General features: G+C 44.2%; 1 protein-coding gene and 1 non-coding gene across 4 annotated transcripts; one reads left to right on the top strand and one right to left on the bottom strand.

Annotated features, from left to right (window-relative positions):
• Window positions 1-1376: 1376 nt before the first annotated feature.
• On the bottom strand, window positions 1377-1576 carry LOC132532527 (small nucleolar RNA SNORA73 family). The gene has a single exon (XR_009544475.1). It is a non-coding gene; the product is annotated as a small nucleolar RNA SNORA73 family (small nucleolar RNA).
• Window positions 1577-1761: 185 nt separating this feature from the next.
• On the top strand, window positions 1762-17140 carry GPATCH3 (G-patch domain containing 3). Of its 3 annotated transcripts, XM_060205610.1 has the most exons (8): window positions 1767-2236; window positions 8121-8545; window positions 10148-10216; window positions 11667-11841; window positions 12153-12212; window positions 13677-13798; window positions 15252-15379; window positions 16402-17140. In XM_060205610.1, exons 1-8 carry the CDS (start codon window positions 1804-1806, stop codon window positions 16616-16618), a joined length of 1629 nt encoding a protein of 542 aa, XP_060061593.1. In that variant the 5' UTR covers window positions 1767-1803; the 3' UTR covers window positions 16619-17140. The 3 variants fall into 3 exon arrangements, with proteins under 3 accessions (XP_060061595.1, XP_060061593.1, XP_060061594.1); XM_060205612.1 differs by lacking the exon at window positions 15252-15379 and having other exon boundaries at window positions 1762-2236; window positions 16402-16620; XM_060205611.1 differs by lacking the exon at window positions 10148-10216 and having other exon boundaries at window positions 1769-2236.
• Window positions 17141-17180: the final 40 nt, after the last annotated feature.

Genomic DNA, 17180 nt, shown 5'->3' with positions numbered 1-17180 from the left:
CTCAGGCATGAGAGTCTCTTTGCATAACCATTATGCTATCTACCCCTGCCCAAGATAGATTTCTGTCGGACTCTCAAGCATGAGGTCCTGAGTTCAATCCCTGGCAGCACATGTACCAGAGTGATGTCTGGCTCTTTCTCTCTCCTCCTATGTTTCTCATTAATAAATAAATAAATAAATTTCTGGGTGGCCAGGCAGTGGAGTGCCTGGTTAAGCACACATTAAAGTGTTCAGATATGGGGGTTCAAGCCCCCGGTCCCCACCTGCAGGGGAAAGCTTCACAAATGGCGAAGCAGGGCTACAGGTGTTTCTGTTTCTTTCCCTATCGCTCCCTCCCTTCTCAATTTCCCTTTTTTCCCTGTAACTCCACTATATCTCATGTGAGTTTTTCTCATCATTGCCAACTTCCTATCCTCTGTTGGAAAGGGAACTAAATGACTTCTCTCTCTCTCTTTTTTAATTTTTTATTTTATTTTTAAATATTTATGTATTTATTCCTTTTTGTTGCCCTTGTTGTTTTATTGTTGTAGTTACTGATGTTGTTGTTGGATAGGACAGAGAGAAATGGAGAGAGGAAGGGAAGACAGAGAGGGGGAAAGATAGACACCTGCAGACCTGCTTCACCGCCTGTGAAGCGACTCCCCTGCAGGTGGGGAGCCGGGGCTGGAATCGGGATCCTTAAGCTGGTCCTTGTGCTTTGCGCCACGTGCGCTTAACCCGCTGCGCTACCGCTGGACTCCCATTTATTTATTTTTTAAGAGCACTGCTCAGCTCTGCCTTATGGTGGGAAATTGAATCTGGGACTTCAGGCATGAGAGTCTCTGCATAACCATTATGCTGTCTACCCCGCCCTCTCCTTTTTTTTTTTAATCTATAGAAGTTTAATTTTTATTTGGTCTTGGCAATCAATCACACAGAAACACGATCTATTCATTTTTATTATAATCTACACATTACAAATGAATTAAAATCTGGATGACCCACCTCCCAGACCCCTGAAACGGACACACAAGACACACTAATTCTCAGGGTTATCTTTCTTTATAAATGCCCACTGTTCCACAACCAACCTTCCATGTGATAGTATAACAAGGCATGGAGTATACCAGTGAGCTATTATCTTCTTGACTCACCTTTAATTCGTTAAAAGAAACCTAATATTCATCTTCCAGAAACTGTTCATGATCCACTTTACAACCTGCCAGATAAAAGGATCCTAATGTAATCAAATGGACTAAAGCCAGGTGAAGACATCTGCCCTCTAAGCAGAACTCCCAGTGAGAGCTGCAAAAACAATGCAAAGAGCTTAAATCACGGAGACTGATGAGGGCGGAAAGAAAAAAAGCCGGCCTCCACCCAGGCAGGGCGTTCAGGTAAACTGTTTCCTGCATGGTTTGTCTCCTCAGTCACGGCCCGTGGGACTCTGAGAAGCTGTAGGAATATGCAGGCGCGGACTCGGGGCCCGGCTTCATCTCCGACGCTGTGGAAAGGGACTGTACGTCACGGGGCAGAGCCCTGCGCTCCCGCCGCCACCCGGACAGAGCCTGGGAGAGCGACCCCAGGGTATCCGCGTTGGTCAAAATGACTTCCCCATGACCTTTCCAGATCCGCATCCCTTACGCGCCACGTGCGCTTAACCAGCTGCGCTACCGCCAGTCTCCCAAAGAGCCAACCAGCTCCGCATCCCACATCCGCTTGGTGCAGAATAAATACGTGTTTCCAGTCACAGTGACGCAAACTCCCGCGCGCCACCTGATATATTGTCGCGAGAGTTGCTCCCATCAGGTCATGTGACAATTCAAGATGGCAGTACCCAGCGAGGCAGAGGAAGAGACTGTGATATATTTAATAGTGAGCGGTATCCCCGCCGAGTTGCGCTCGGCCCAGCTACGAAGCTACTTCAGTCAGTTCCGGGAACAGCGTGACTGTGGCTTCCTCTGTTTCCATTACAGGCATCGGCCTGAGTGGGCCCCTCCCCATGCTGCTCGGGACCCTTCCCCAACGAACCGCCAGCTTCTCGCCCAGGCTTCAGCCCCAGATGTACCTGCTCTTCCCAGTCGGGACTCTGCTGCCGCCCAGACCCGCACTTGCTGCTGCGTCATCTCAGTACGTGGGGAGACCCAAGCCCAGAAACTTCTTCGCATGTATTCGGGTCGCCGGTGGCTGGATCCACAGGGGGTTTGGTTACCAGGTCGCTGTCTCATCCGCAGACTTCGGCTACCTACTGAGGCATCAGGTACGAATGGGAAAATTAAGCAGCTGGGCCTTCTCACCCTATGACAGGCACCTTTCCTGAGGGGTGGTGAGGGTAAGTCATTTCTCTGATTACTACTTTCGCATTTTGGACACGTCGGGATAGAGCATCAGGCTCAACTTGCACATTAAATTTAATACAAGGAGGAAAAACCAGAAAGCAGCCAACCTGATGATCTTCTGTGTTTCCAATTTATGAGATCTCATTTGAGAGTCTTCTCTTTAATTTGAGATGTTGATTTTCCAGTGACAGAAGGAAAAAGAGAAGTCTGGCTTTTAATATTTGTATCCATTTTATTTTGCGCATATATATATATATATATATATTTTTTTTTTTTTTGCCTCCATGGTAATTGCTGGGTGTCCTTGCCTGCATCATGAATCCACTGCTCCTGTGGCCATTTTTTCGATTATTTGGATAGGTCAAAGAGAAACAGAGAGGAGGGAAAGACAGAAGGGGTGAGAAAGATTGCCAAGCGACCTCCCTGTGGGTGGGGAGCCCGGCTAGAACCGGGATTTTTTTTTCAGGAATTTTAAATTTTATTCAGGAAAATTGAGAACATTCGCATGTTAGGACTTGGGGGGGGGTGGAGTTCACACTTAAATGATGACCTGCACAGAGAGCTTTTTTTTTTTATAAAAAGAAAACATGACGAAAACCATAGATTAAGAGGGGTACAGATCCACACAGTTCCCACCACCAGAAGTCCGTATCCCATCCCCTCCCCTGATAGCTTTATTAGTTTGTTTGTTTTTTTTTTTTTTTTTTTTAGTTTTTTTTTTTTTTTTTTTTAGTTTGTTTGTTTTTAAAATAATTTATTTATTGGGGGAGTCCAGAGGTAGTGCAGCGGGTTAAGTGCAAGTGGCGCAAAGCGCAAGGACGGGCATATGAATGCCGATTCAATCCCCCAGCTCCCCACCTGCCGGGGAGTCGCTTCACAAGCAGTGAAGCAGGTCTGCAGGTGTCTTTCACTCCTTCTCTGTCTTCCCCTCCTCTCTCCATTTCTCTCTGTCCTATCCAACAACAATGACATCAATAACAACAATAATAACTACAACAATAAAACAACAAGGGCAACAAAAGGGAATAAATAAATAGCCTAAAAAGAAGAAAAAAAGAATTTATTTATTCATGAGAGAGATAGGAGACAAAGAACCAGACCTCACTCTGGTACATATGCTACTGGAGAATCGAACCCAGGACCTCATGGTTGAGAATCCAATGTTTTATCCACTGCCCACCTCCTCCTCACAAGCTTTCCTATTATCCCTCTGGGAGCATAAACACAGGGTCATTATGGGGTGCAGAAGGTGAAAGGTGTGGCTTCTGTAATTGCTTCCCTGATGAACATGGGCATCGACAGGTTGATCCATACTCCCAGCCTGTCTCTCTCTTTCGCTAGTGGGGCAGGGCTCTGGGGAAGCCGGGCTCCAGGACACATTGGTGGGGTCATCTGCCCAGGGAAGTCTGATTGGCATCATGTTAGCATCTGGAACCTGGTGGCTGAAAAAAGACTTACCATATAAAGCCAAACAAATTGTTGACTAATCATGAACCTAAAGGCTGGAATATTGCAGATGAAGATTTGGAGGGGGGGTCTCCATTTTGTAGATAGTTAGTAGGCCTGTTTTAGTTATATTCCAAAGGCCCCATGACTTTTTCTGAGCCTGACATCTGATATGCAGGTGGATCCAAGCCATTGTCTGGGGAGATAATGTCATGGCTGATAAAAGGACCAGAAAGCTGGATCAGGGAAGAGAGTAGCTCCCAAATAAGGGAAAGGTGTATAAATATTGTTGACTGTATGAACCGAGTTTATTAAGACGCTTGGTTCTATGTGCGTTTAACCTTGTGCACTTAACCTTGTGCCCCACCGCCAGGCCCCCATTTGTGTCCTCTCTATTGCATTTTTTGTGCATCCAGTCATCGCTTGTCAAGATACAAATGAAGAAATTTTTCTCTTCTCTGAATTGATTCCTTTAAGACATTGCTTTAATAGAGAAGAAGAAAACATTCCACAAATGTTTATGTTGCTAGACCTATTGTGACTCTGAACTGGTATACAGAGACTAGTTATGTCTGTTCAGAAAGGAAGACAGACAAATTTGTAAAAAGATAGAGATGCCATTCTACCCAGCTCTGATTTATGGTGGTATGGGAGATTGAACCTGGGACTTTGGAACCTCAGGCATGAAAGTCTCTTTGCATAGCCATTATGTTATCTACCATTGCCCCCATTCTAATTGTTAACATGTTAACAATCTAATTGTTAAGCACTTACTGTGTACTTACTTGGCATTGTCCTGAGTCTTTTTCTTTTTCTTTCTTTTTTTTTTTTTTAACACAGTCCTGGGTAATGAATACAGCTGGTCCACCTTCTGGCTAAATATCTATATATTTTAGGGGGTGAGAGACAAGGAGAAGCACCAAAGCACTGCTTAACCATTCACTAGATTTCCTTGGTACTATCTTTGTTGCTTTCATGTGGTTCAAGACATAAAATCCAGGGTCTGATACATGACAAGGCATGTACTCTACTCACAGAGCAACTTCCAGCACCTTATTTACTAGTGACTATTCGTAGCAACTCTATAAGGTAGGAGGTATTATATCCATTTACAGGTGAAGAAATGGAGATATTCAAAGCCAGAAGTTATGGTGATCTGGGAGGTGGCACAGTGGATAAAGCATTGCATTGGACTGTCAGGCATGAGGTACCAAGTTCAGTTTCATATATATGAGAGATACAGAGATAAAGAGACAGAGACACTAGAGAACTACTCATCTCTGGTTTATAGTAGTATGGGGATTGAATTTGGGACTTTAAGAGCCTCAGGAATGAAAGTCTTTTGCATAATCACTGTGCTATCTGCGCAGGCCGCCAGTTCAGTTTCTGGCAGCACATGTGCCAGAGTGATGCTCTGATTCTCTTTCTCTCTGTCCTCCTAGCACTCTTTAATAAATACAATTTTGGTGGGCTGGGTAGTAGCACACCAGTGCTAAGCGCAAGGACCAGAGCAAAGATCCTGGTTGGAGTCCACAGCTTCCCACCTGCCGAGGGGGGTCGCTTCACAAGCTGTGAAGCAGGTCTGCAGGGGTCTGTCTTTCTCTCCCCCTCCTCTCTCAATTTCTCTCTGTCCTATCCAACAACAATAATAACAGTAATAACAGTGGAAGAAATATGGCCACCAGGAGCAGTGGATTTGTGATATAGGCATGATAACCCCAGCAATACCCTGGAGGCAAAAAAAAAAGATTAACAAATACAGATTTTTTAAGATTTATTTATGATTTTTTTTTTTTCTTTTACCAGAGTTTAGCTCTGATTTATGGTGGTGGAGGACTGAACCTGGGATTTTGGAGCCTTTGTATGAGAGTCTTTTTGCATAACCATTATGCTATCTACCCTCACCCTAGATTTTATTTATTAATGAGAAAGATAGAAGGAGAGAGAGAGAAAAGAACCAGACATCACTATGGTACATGTGCTGCCAGGGATTGAACTCAGGATCTCATGTTTGAAAGTTCAGTGCTTTATCCACTGTGTCACCTCTTGGACCACTAAATACAATCTTTAAAAAAAGCAAACCTAGAAGTCATGTAATTTGCCTAGGGTTATAGAGCTAGTTGGAGACAGAGTGACAACAAAGTCTGGGATTTTGCTCTAGATTCTCTGCTTATCAGCAAGTGCTATGAGATGACAAAGGATACACTGTATTCCTGGAGGGACCAGGAATATAGCTTGTCATCTGGGCCTTGAATGGGAAATAGGAAATTGTAGAAAAGAGCGAAGTTCAAAGAAAATGGTAACTGCAAAGATACAGATGTGAAAGTCTTTAAACTTTTCAGGGTATGTTTAATTGTTTGGTGTTGCTGACATACATAGTATGAGACTAAGATGGGGTAGGAGTTGGAGGTTGGCAGATGAGAATCAAAAGGTGAACAAGAATGGGATCTAGACCTGAGGATAGCGTAATGGTTATATAAACTACTTCCATTTCTAAAGCACCAAACATCGCAGGTTCAGTCCCCAGCACCACCAGAAGCCAGAGCTAAACAGTGTTATTTTTTTTTTTATAATTTATTTCTTTATTGGGGAATTAATGTTTTACATTCAACAGTAAATACAATAGTTTGTACATGTATAACATTTCCCAGATTCCCATTTAACAATACAACCCGCACTATGTCATTCATCATCTTTCATGGACCTGTATTCTCGCTACCCACCCACCCACCCACCCCAGAGTCTTTTACTTTGGTGCAATATGCCAGTTCCATTTCAGGTTCTACTTGTGTTTTCTTTTCTGGTCTTGTTTTTCAACTTCGGCCTGAGAGTGAGATCATCCCATATTCATCCTTCTGTTTCTGACTTATTTCACTCAACATGTTTTTTTCAAGGTCCATCCAAGATCGGCTGAAAACGGTGAAGTCACCATTTTTTACAGCTGAGTAGTATTCCATTGTGTATATATACCACAACTTGCTCAGCCACTCATCTGTTGTTGGACACCTGGGTTGCTTCCAGGTTTTGGCTATTACAAATTGTGCTGCCAAGAACATATGTGTACACAGATCTTTTTGGATGGATGTGTTGGGTTCCTTTAAGATATATCCCCAGGAGAGGAATTGCAGGGTATAGGGTAGGTCCATTTCTAGCCTTCGGAGAGTTCTCCAGACTGTTTTCCACAGAGGTTAGACCAATTTACATTCCCACCAGCAGTGCAGGAGGGTTCCTTTAACCCCACACCCTCTCCAGCATTTGCTGCTGTTACCTTTTCTGATGTATGACATTCTCACAGGAGTGAAGTGGTATCTCGTTGTTGTCTTTATTTGCATTTCTCTGACAATCAAAGACTTGGAGCATTTTTTCATGTGTTTCTCGGCCTTTTGGATCTCTTCTGTGGTGAATATTCTGTCCAAGTCCTCCCCCCATTTTTGGATGGGGTTATTTGTTGTCTTGTTGTTGAGTCTGGCAAGCTCTTTATATATATTGGTTATTAAATTCTTATCTGATGTATGGCATGTAAAGATCTTCTCCCATTCTGTGAGGGGTCTCTTGATTTGGCTAGTGGTTTCTTTTGCTGTGAAGAAGCTTTTTAATTTGATGTAGTCCCATAGGTTTATACTTGCCTTAGTCTTCTTTAACAGTGTTCTGATAAATAAATGAATATATAAATATAAATAAATAAGTAAATCTGGAAGAAACTTTTGTGCTCAGGTAAAGAGAAACGGTGTGAAATTATTAGATAACCCTGTGCAGGGAATAGATAAAGGGACGGGGTTGGGCGGTGGCCCACTGGGTTAAATGCACATAGTATGAAGCACAGGACCTGTGCAAGGATCCAGTGCAAGCCCTGGCTCCCTTCTTGCGGAGCGGGTTGCTTCACAGGTGGTGAAGCCAGTTTGCAGGTGTCTATCTTTCTCTCCCCCTCTCTATCTTCCCCTCTCCTCTCAATTTCTCTCTGTCCTGTCCAATAAAAACAAGAATGATCACCAAGAGCAGTGGATTTGTAGTGCAGGCACCAAGCCCCAGCGATGACCCTGGAGGCAAAAAAAAAGGGGGGGGGGGCATACTCCACAGATGTTTGAAAGGAAGCAAATGCATTAGTCTAAAGAACTAAAAACTCTGATCTTTTTTTCTTTCTAAAAACTCTGATTTTTTGAATCTAGGAAATTTCTCTCTTTTTAAAGATTTTATTTATTTATTAATGAGAAAGATAAGAGAAGAGAGAGAAAGAACCAGACATCACTCTGGTACATGTGCTGCTGGGGATTGAACTCCGAACCTCATGCTTGAGAACCTAGTGCTCTATCCACTGTGCCACTTCCCAGACCACAAGGAACTTTCTCTTTTCTTCTCAAGGTTTGGGCTCCTTTCCCTTCAAGACACGAAAGGAACTCCAGAGTCGGAAGGCCAAGAGTGAGGCCTTCACTCTTGCTGATCTGAGGCAATTGCCTGAACTGAACCCACCTGTGCTGATGCCCAATGGGAATGTGGGGACTCCCCTTCGAATCTTTTCAGAGCTGATCCGGGCCTGCCGCCTACCTCCTCGGATCATCACCCAGTTGCAGCTCCAGTTCCCTAAGACAGGTTCCTCCCGGCGCTATGGCAATGTGCCCTTCAAGTATGAGGACTCAGAGACTGTGGAGAAGGAAGAGCATGTGTACACAGCTGAAGGAGAGGAGATACCCCAGGGAACCTTCCTGGCAGATGTACCATCCAGCCCCTGCAGAGACCTGGAACAGCAAGGGGAAAAGGAAGAGGGAGAGTCATCCCATTCAGATGATGTAAGTACAGTGAGCCCCTCTAGCTTTTCTGACAGTTTAGACAGGTCAGGGCATTAATAGTATCACACCTGGGGCCTGCGTGGTGGTACTGATTGAGCACTCATGTCACAATGCACAAGGACCCAGGTTCAAGACTCTGGTTCCCACCTATAGCGGGGAAGCTTCAAAAGTGGTGAGGTAGGGCTGCAGGTCTTTCTCTTTCTCTCCCCTTACCTTTCCTTTCTCTCTAGATTTCTCTGTTTCTACCCAATAAATAAAATCTTTAACAAAACAAACAAAAAAAAAACTTGGGAGTCAGGCTGTAGCGCAGCGGGTAAGCGCAGGTGGCGCAAAGTGCAAGGACCAGAGTAAGGATCCCAGTTCGAGCCCCCAGCGCCCCACCTGCAGGGGAGTCGCTTCACAGGCGGTGAAGCAGGTCTGCAGGTGTCTGTCTTTCTCTCCCTCTCTCTGTCTTCCCCTCCTCTCTCCATTTCTCTCTGTCCTATCCAACAACGATGACAACAATAATAATAACTACAACAATAAAACAAGGGCAACAAAAGGGAATGAATAAATAAATATTTTTAAAAACTTCTTAACTTGGGTCCTCAGGTTCATGGAATGTGACAGTTCTCTGACACTGAATATAAAATGATATTTGCCTGAGAAGATAGGTCTTTTTTAAAAAATATATTTATTTATTTTCCCTTTTGTTGCCCTTTTTTTTTTTATTATTGTTGTAGTTATTATTGTTGTTATTGATGTCATCATTGTTAGATAGGACTGAGAGAAATGGAGAGAGGAGAGGACAACAGAGGGGGAGAGAAAGATAGACACTTGCAGACCTGCTTCACCACATGTGAAGCTACTCCTCTGCAGGTGGGAAGCCAGGGCTTGAACCGGGATCCTTATGCCTGTCCTTGTGCTTCGTGTTGCGTGCGCTTAACCCACTGCGCTACCGAACTCCCTTTTTATTTTTTTTTAAAGATTTTATTTATTTATTAATGAGAAAGATAAGAGGAGAGGAGATAAAATAAAGGAATGTAAGGGGATTCCTTGATCTCACTTAGACAGACACACACACACACACACACACACACACACACACACACACACACACACAGACACCCTGGACTGCTCCACTGTCCCTGGAGCTTTCCACTTAGTCCCATATGATGCCAGGCCTCAAACCTGGAGCTGTGTGTATGAGAAAGCATGTGCTTTACTGAATGAGCTATTTTCCAGTCTTTCCCCCCCCCCTTTTTTTTTTCTTTTTAAGATTTCATGAGAGCAAGAGGATGAGAAGGAGACCAAAGCACTACCTTGGCATATGTGATGGGGGCTACAAAACCTGGGACCTCAGGCATGCAATTATACCACCCCTCCCCCCACAACTTTAAACCAGGATTCATCCTTTCATGCCATTAAGTCTAGTCTAGCAGTTGTTAAAATAGGGGCTACTACAGGCTCCCTAAGGCATTCTGATATTCATTCCCTGAGTATCTTCCTGCACAAGGAGAACCAGCATCTGGAAAGGCTGCATGGTGTGGCGACTTGGGCTTAAATGCTGTCCTCCACTCTTGGTGGACTATATTGGGCAAATCATTTTACTTTCATTTGTAGAATGGGAATAACAGTATTACTGATGTGGTTAGAGGAAGTGAGTTTTGTGAAGGCTTGACATCACAAACAGTAAGTGTTTTGTCCCTTCTTCCTTTGTGACATCATTTATAAACACCTAAGTGGTATATACTGATTAGCACAGAGATGTTCAGATCAGTGAGAGGGTTGTAGAGATTTCATGAAGGCTAGAACACCTGAAGGATGAGGATTTGACTAAGTAAAGAATATAGGTGGTGGGGCCAGGCGGTGGCACACCTGGTTAAGCACACACATAGTGTTCAAGGACCCAGGTTCAAGCCCCTGGTCCCCACTTGCAGAGGGAAAAGCTTCCTGAATGGTGAAGTAGAGTTGCAGGTGTCTCTCTGTCTCTCATCCTCTCTACCTCCCCTACCCCTCATAATTTCTCTCTGTCTCTATCTAATAATAAATAAATTATATATATATATACACACACACACACACATATGTGGTGAGGTAGGAAGGCTAATAGTTTAGGTTGGAGGAATAATGTGGCCAGAAGTGCAGAGATAATATACTGATAGGGCAGGCAGTGGCACACCTGGTTAAGTGCACACACTCCAGTACACAAGGACCCTGGTCCCCACCTGTAGGAGGAAAGCTTCATGAGTGGGGAAGCAGGGCTCCAGATGTCTGTCTGTCTCTTTCCCTCTCTGTCTTCCTCTCCCCTCTCAATTTCTCTGTTTCTATCCAATAATAAATAATTTAAAAAGAATTTAAATAAAGATAATGTATTGGGGGTTGGTCGGTAGCCCAGCTGGTTAAGTGCACATGGCGTGAAGCGCAAGGACCAGCATAATGATTCCGGTTCGAGCCCCCGGCTCTCCACCTGCAGGAGAGTTGCTTCATAAGCCGTGAAGCAGGTCTGCAGGTGTCTATCTTTCTCTCCCCCTCTCTGTCTCCCCTCCTCTCTCAATTCTCTCTGTCCTATCCAACAACTACAATATCAGTGGCAACAATAACAATAATGACAACAAGAGGGCAACAAAATGGGAAAAAATGGCCTCCAGGAGCAGTGGACTCCTGATGCAGGCACTGAGCCCAGTGATAACCTTGGAGGTAAAAAAAAAAAAGTGTATTGGTTCATGAGAGGAAAGAACTAAGTATGATGAGAAACAGTCAGAGGATGGAGAAATAAGGTCAGGGCTTAAGGAGCTAACTGCTGCTTGAGAAATGTGAAGGTGTGGAACGCAGCTATTTATTTATTTATTTATTTATTTATTGTTGGATAAAGACAGAAATTAAGAAGGGAGGGGGAGATAGGGAGAGAGACAGAGAGACCCCTGTAGCCTTGCTTCACCAATAGTGAAGCTTTCCCTCTACAGGTGTGGACCAGGGGCTTGAGCCTGAGTCCTTGTGCACTGTAATGTGTGGCTTTACGAGGTGCGCCACCACCTGGCCCCCAGAACACAGCTTTCCGGCACCCTGTGTTCCTAGAGTTGTGCTCCTTGAGGTTGTGAGGTCAGGAAGCTAGCCATTAGGTCACCTCTTCTTCTCCCAGGATGATGACCGGGGTGAGGAGTGGGAGCGGCATGAAGCACTGCATGAGGATGTGACCAGGCAAGAGCGCACCTCTGAGCGACTCTTTGAGGAGGAGATCGAGCTCAAGTGGGAGAAGGGCGGTTCTGGCTTGGTGTTCTACACTGATGCCCAATTCTGGCAGGAGGAAGAAGGAGGTAATACTGACACCCAGTCAGGGCAGGAGGTTCTCCTGCTGCATTCTCTTGGGGGTCTCTCTTCCACAAAGTGAATTCCCTGACTGTGAGCCCAAAGGATCAGGGAATAGGCTCACCACAATTGTACATGAAAAATCACTCATCCTTTTTAGGGGAAGGAAAAGAGTGGAGTGGAAGAAAATGCCCCTCCCAATTCTGAATGCCCCCTCCCTCACACATGTTCTAGAACTTAGGTGTAACTCTCAATTTGACTTTCAGCAAAACTTTAAAAAAATATTTAACTCACGGTTGATGTTTTTATGTCCCTGCAGACTTTGATGAACAGACAGCTGATGACTGGGACGTGGACATGAGTGTGTACTATGACAGAGGTACGGACCTGGGATTGCAGTACTGGGATGTGGAACTGGTACCCTAGTATTGCTCTGACACTTCACCAAAGCTTTTTAGCAACAGCTGAGACAGAGAATCATTTCTCTTAGGGAAGTCCACTGAGAGAATTCTTTTTTATTTAATACTGATAGGGAAATCTATGGTGGACAGGGGTAGATAGTATCCAGGTTCAGTCCCTCACACCATCATAAGCCAGATATGAGCAGTGCTCCGGTAAAAAGAAGAAAGAAAAACAAAGGAGGAGTGGGGGGTAGAGAAAAGAGAGACACCTACAGCATTGCTTTGTTGATCATAAAACTTTTCCTCTGCAGGTGGGGACCTGGGGTTTGAACCAGGGTCCTTGAGCATTATAACACATATGCTTTACTGGGTGGATGACCACCTGGCCCCTAGAGGGTTCCTCTTTTTAAATGTTTCTAGTTGAGCATACTACATGCTGGCTGTGGGAAGTATTTTCTTTTGTTAATGATGAAGACTAAGTAGGAATAAAGCCTGATCATCTCAGACTTTGGTTAAGATTCTGGGGCTGGGGAGGTAGTATAATGGTTATTTAAAGACTTTCCTGTTTGAGGCTCTGAGGTTGCAGGTTCAATCCACAGCACTCCCATATACCAGAGCTGAGCAGTGCTCTGGTATTTCTTTCGTGAATATAAGTAAGTCTTTTAAAAAGTCAAAAACGTAGAGAGATAGAAACATAGATAGAAATAATAAGATAGATATTAGAAATAATAAGATAAATAGGACATTATAGAAATAATAGTCAGGCAAGGGAGATAGCATAATGGTTATGCAAAGAGACACTCATCCCTGAGGCTTTGAAGTCCTAGGTTTAATCACTGCACCACCATAAGCCAGAGCTGAGCTGTGCTCTAGTAAAAAAATAAAAGAAAAATAATAGTCAACTCTTTTTTTTTGTTTTGTTACCAGAGCACTGTTCAGCTCTGGCTTATGGTGGTGCAGGGGATTGAACCTGGGACTTCGGAACCTCAGGCATGAGAGTCCATTTGCATAACCATTATGCTATCTACCCCTGCCCTTGAAATAGTTGTTTTTTTTTTTGTTTGTTTGTTTTTGTCATTTGTGACCTTGGGTTTCCAATGGAGGGAATGGGGACACAGAACTCTGGTGGGAACCTGTTACCTTGTAATTTTGTAAACCAGTATTAAATTACTAATAAAAATTTTAAAACAAAAAATGACCTGGTACGAGCAAGGAAAATAATGGGTTCTGTTTCTGTCACTCATTTCTTGGCTCTGTGACTTCTGCACTACAGTTCCTCATCTACATGATGAGAGAGTCATAATTCCCACTTTTGGTAAGCTTCCAGTCAAATGAAAGCCATAATAAGGTAATATAAGAGAAAACCAAAAAATAAGGTGCTAGAAACCTGATTTTCCTCATTTTGCTGAAAGTGGTATAGTTAATGGTCTCTGGTTCTACAGATGGTGGAGATAAAGATGCCCGAGATTCTGTCAAAATGCGCCTGGAACAGAGACTCCGAGATGGCCAAGAGGATGGCTCTGTGGTCGAATGCCAAGTGGGCACCTTTGAACGCCACACCAAGGTGAGCACTGTTCTGTCCATTAACCTCTCTATCCTTTTTTTTGTTGTTGTTTAATTTTTAAAAATATTTATTTATTTCCCCTTTTGTTGCCCTTGTTTTTTATTGTTGTCATAGTTATTGTTGTTATTGATGTCATTGTTGTTAGACAGACAGAAGAAATGGAGAGAGGAGGGGAAGACAGAGGGGGGAGAGAAAGACACCTGCCAACCTGCTTCACCACTTGTGAAGTGACACCCCTGCAGGTGGGGAGCCAGGGACTCAAACCAGGTTCCTTACGCTGGTAGTTGTGTTTGGCTCCACGTGTGCTTAACCCGCTTCGCTACCGCCTGACTCCCCTCTCTACCCTTTTCTTTCTTTTTTTTTTTTTCTTTCTGATTTTTTTTTGGGGGGGGAAATTAATGTTTTACATTCAACAGTAAGTACAATAGTTTGTACATGCACAACATTCCCGTTTCCCATATAACAATACAACCCCCACTAGGTCCTCTGAATCCTTCTTGGACCTATATTCTCCCCACCCACCCATCCGAGTCTTTTACTTTGGTGCGATACGCCAGTTCCATTTCAGGTTCTACTTGTGTTTTCTTTTCTGGTCTTGTTTTTCAACTTCGGCCTGAGAGTGAGATCATCCCGTATTCATCCATCTGTTTCTGACTTATTTCACTCAACATGAATTTTTCAAGGTCCATCCATGATCGGCTGAAAACGGTGAAGTCACCATTTTTTTATAGCTGAGTAGTATTCCATTGTGTATATAGACCACAACTTGCTCAGCCACTCAACTGTTGTTGGACACCTGGGTTGCTTCCAGGTTTTGGCTATTACAAATTGTGCTGCCAAGAACATATGTGTACACAGATCTTTTTGGATGGATGTGTTGGGTTCCTTAGGATATATCCCCAGGAGAGGAATTGCAGGGTCATAGGGTAGGTCCCTTTCTAGCCTTCTGAGAGTTCTCCAGACTGTTCTCCACAGAGGTTGGACCAATTAACATTCCCACCAGCAGTGCAGGAGGGTTCCTTTGACCCCACACCCTCTCCAGCATTTGCTGCTGTTACCTTTTCTGATGTATGACATTCTCACAGGAGTGAAGTGGTATCTCGTTGTTGTCTTTATTTGCATTTCTCTGACAATCAAAGACTTGGAGCATTTTTTCATGTGTTTCTCGGCCTTCTGGATCTCTTCTGTGGTGAATATTCTGTCCATGTCCTCCCCCCATTTTTGGATGGGGTTATTTGTTGTATTGTTGAGTTTGTCAAGCTCTTTATATATGTTGGTTATTAAACTCTTGTCTGATGTATGGCATGTAAAGATCTTCTCCCATTCTGTGAGGGGTCTCTTGGTTTGGGTAGTGGTTTCTTTTGCTGTGAAGAAGCTTTTTAATTTGATTCTCTACCCTTTTCTATCCTTACTTAGCTTCATCTCTTGAGGCTTGTCTGTTCTCTCTCTGCAGGGTATCGGGCGGAGAGTGATGGAGCGTCAAGGCTGGGCTGAGGGCCAGGGCTTGGGCAGCCAGTGCTCAGGGGTTCCTGAGGCCTTGGATAATGACGGTCAGCACCCCAGATGCAAGCGTGGATTGGGGTGAGTGTGACTGAGAGACTTCCTTGGGGGGTTCAAGCTAACTTTTTACTTGTATCCTGGTTTCTCCTTTCCCTCTAATTTTGGAATGGGTACTAGACACTCCTAAGGATTAACTCTGAAGCAGTTAAAAGGTAAAAGAAGATCTGGCACAAGCTTCACAGCACTTATACCAAGCTGTGAGGCTTGATAGGATCATTCTTAAGTCTGAGGAGTTTGAACTTGATTGCCATTAGGGGATCACTGTAAGTTACAGAATAAGGACAGTTGTACCGTGTGCACTGTTTAAATGTTGGCACTGTCAGTGGATGAATAAGTGGGCTGGAGAGCAAAGATATAAACTTCATATGCAGTAGCTTCTTCCCTGTCTTGCCCCAATTATTTCTCCCTTTTTTAAAAATACATATTTTGTTTATTTTACTGAGAAAGATCGGTGCAATGCTCAGTTCTGGCATATGGTGGTGCTGGAGATTGAATCTAGGACCTTTGGAACCTCAGGCATGAGAGCTGTTTTGCAAACCATTATGTTGTTCCCCAGCCTCTCCCCTAATTTTTTTTTTAACTTTATTTATTAATGAGAAAGGTAGGAGGAGGGATAAAGACCTAGAGATCACTCTAGCACATGTGTTGCCAGGAATTGAACTCAGGACCTCCTGTTTGAGAATCGAGTGGTTTACCCACTGCACCACTTCCTGGACCACCTTTTTTTTTTTTTTTTTTTTTACTTTTTTTTCCCCTTTTGTTGCCCTTATTGTAGTTATTATTGTTGATGATGTCATTGTTGGATAGGACAGAGAAAAATGGAGAGGGGGAGAGAAAGACAGACACCTGCAGACCTGCTTCACCACTTGTGAAGTGACCCCCCTGCAGGTGGGGAGCTGGGGGCTTCAACCGGGATTCTTACACTGTCCTAGACTTTGCACCACCTGCGCTTAACCCGCTGTGCTACCGCCTGACTCCCCCCTAATTTCTTTAATAAGGGAGCTTTCCTCTTGAGTTTTGTTGTTGTTTTGTTTTTAATCCAGTTATCATGGAGAGAAGCTACAGCCATTTGGACAACTAAAGAGACCCCGTGGAAGGGGCCTGGGACTTATATCCACCATCTATGATGAACCTTTGCCCCAGGACCAAGGGGAGTTGTTGCTTCGTCGCCAGCCACCCACTAGCATGAAGTTTCGGACAGATAAGACCTTTGTGAAGGGTTCTAACTCTGCCTTGGACGGCCCCTCAGAGCCTGAGTGACAGGTTTGGGCATTTCCTTAATTTTGATCACTCTTAACTGCACTGGGGCTGCCCCAGCCTTATCTTCCTCAAAGAACGAAGGAGATTGGAAGCAACGATCTGCTCAGCTTGATCAGGGAGCTTCCTTCTTTGCTTGCCTTCCAGCACTCTACCTCAGGGACAGACATTTTTACTGAAAGCCCCCAGTCCTCCCCTTTGATGGTGAGACTTAGTGAACTCTCTTCTTTGGTCTCCTAAGCAAGTTCTTGTTTAACTAGCCTCAACTTGCCTTCAATCCGATATCCTGAAAAGCACAGCCTTTCTTGTGGGTGGCGGTAAGGGTGGTGATGCTGAAAGCAGCAAGAGGGAAAGGGCCCCAGAACAGGGTGTGTGGTTCTAGGTAGAATCCATCTTGGGCGGAACCTCCACTGCTTCTGCCTCTCACGAACTGAGATCAATCACTGGAGAGTTCATAGGAGGTGGCCCAGGCTTGCAAACTAACGGGAGAATAAAGAAGTTTACAACCAGATTTTTCTCTCCTAATTTGGACCTAGAGGCAGTCTTTCCCCAATAGGTGTCTACG

The sequence above is a fragment of the Erinaceus europaeus genome, chromosome 13 (genome assembly GCF_950295315.1).
Source record: "Erinaceus europaeus chromosome 13, mEriEur2.1, whole genome shotgun sequence".
Lineage (NCBI taxonomy): Eukaryota > Metazoa > Chordata > Mammalia > Eulipotyphla > Erinaceidae > Erinaceus > Erinaceus europaeus.
The sequence above is the reverse complement of the archived record's forward strand: the minus strand, read 5'-3'. Positions and strand labels throughout refer to the sequence as shown.

What these genes read in the sequence shown, in the direction of transcription:
- GPATCH3 (XM_060205610.1), top strand. Translation starts at nt 1,804, where the DNA reads ATGGCAGTACCCAGCGAGGCAGAGGAAGAGACTGTGATATATTTAATA. An exon ending in GCTACCTACTGAGGCATCAG is followed by an intron (nt 2,237 to 8,120) that starts GTACGAATGGGA and finishes TTTCTTCTCAAG; the next exon opens with GTTTGGGCTCCTTTCCCTTC. An exon ending in CTGGCAGGAGGAAGAAGGAG is followed by an intron (nt 11,842 to 12,152) that starts GTAATACTGACA and finishes ATGTCCCTGCAG; the next exon opens with ACTTTGATGAACAGACAGCT.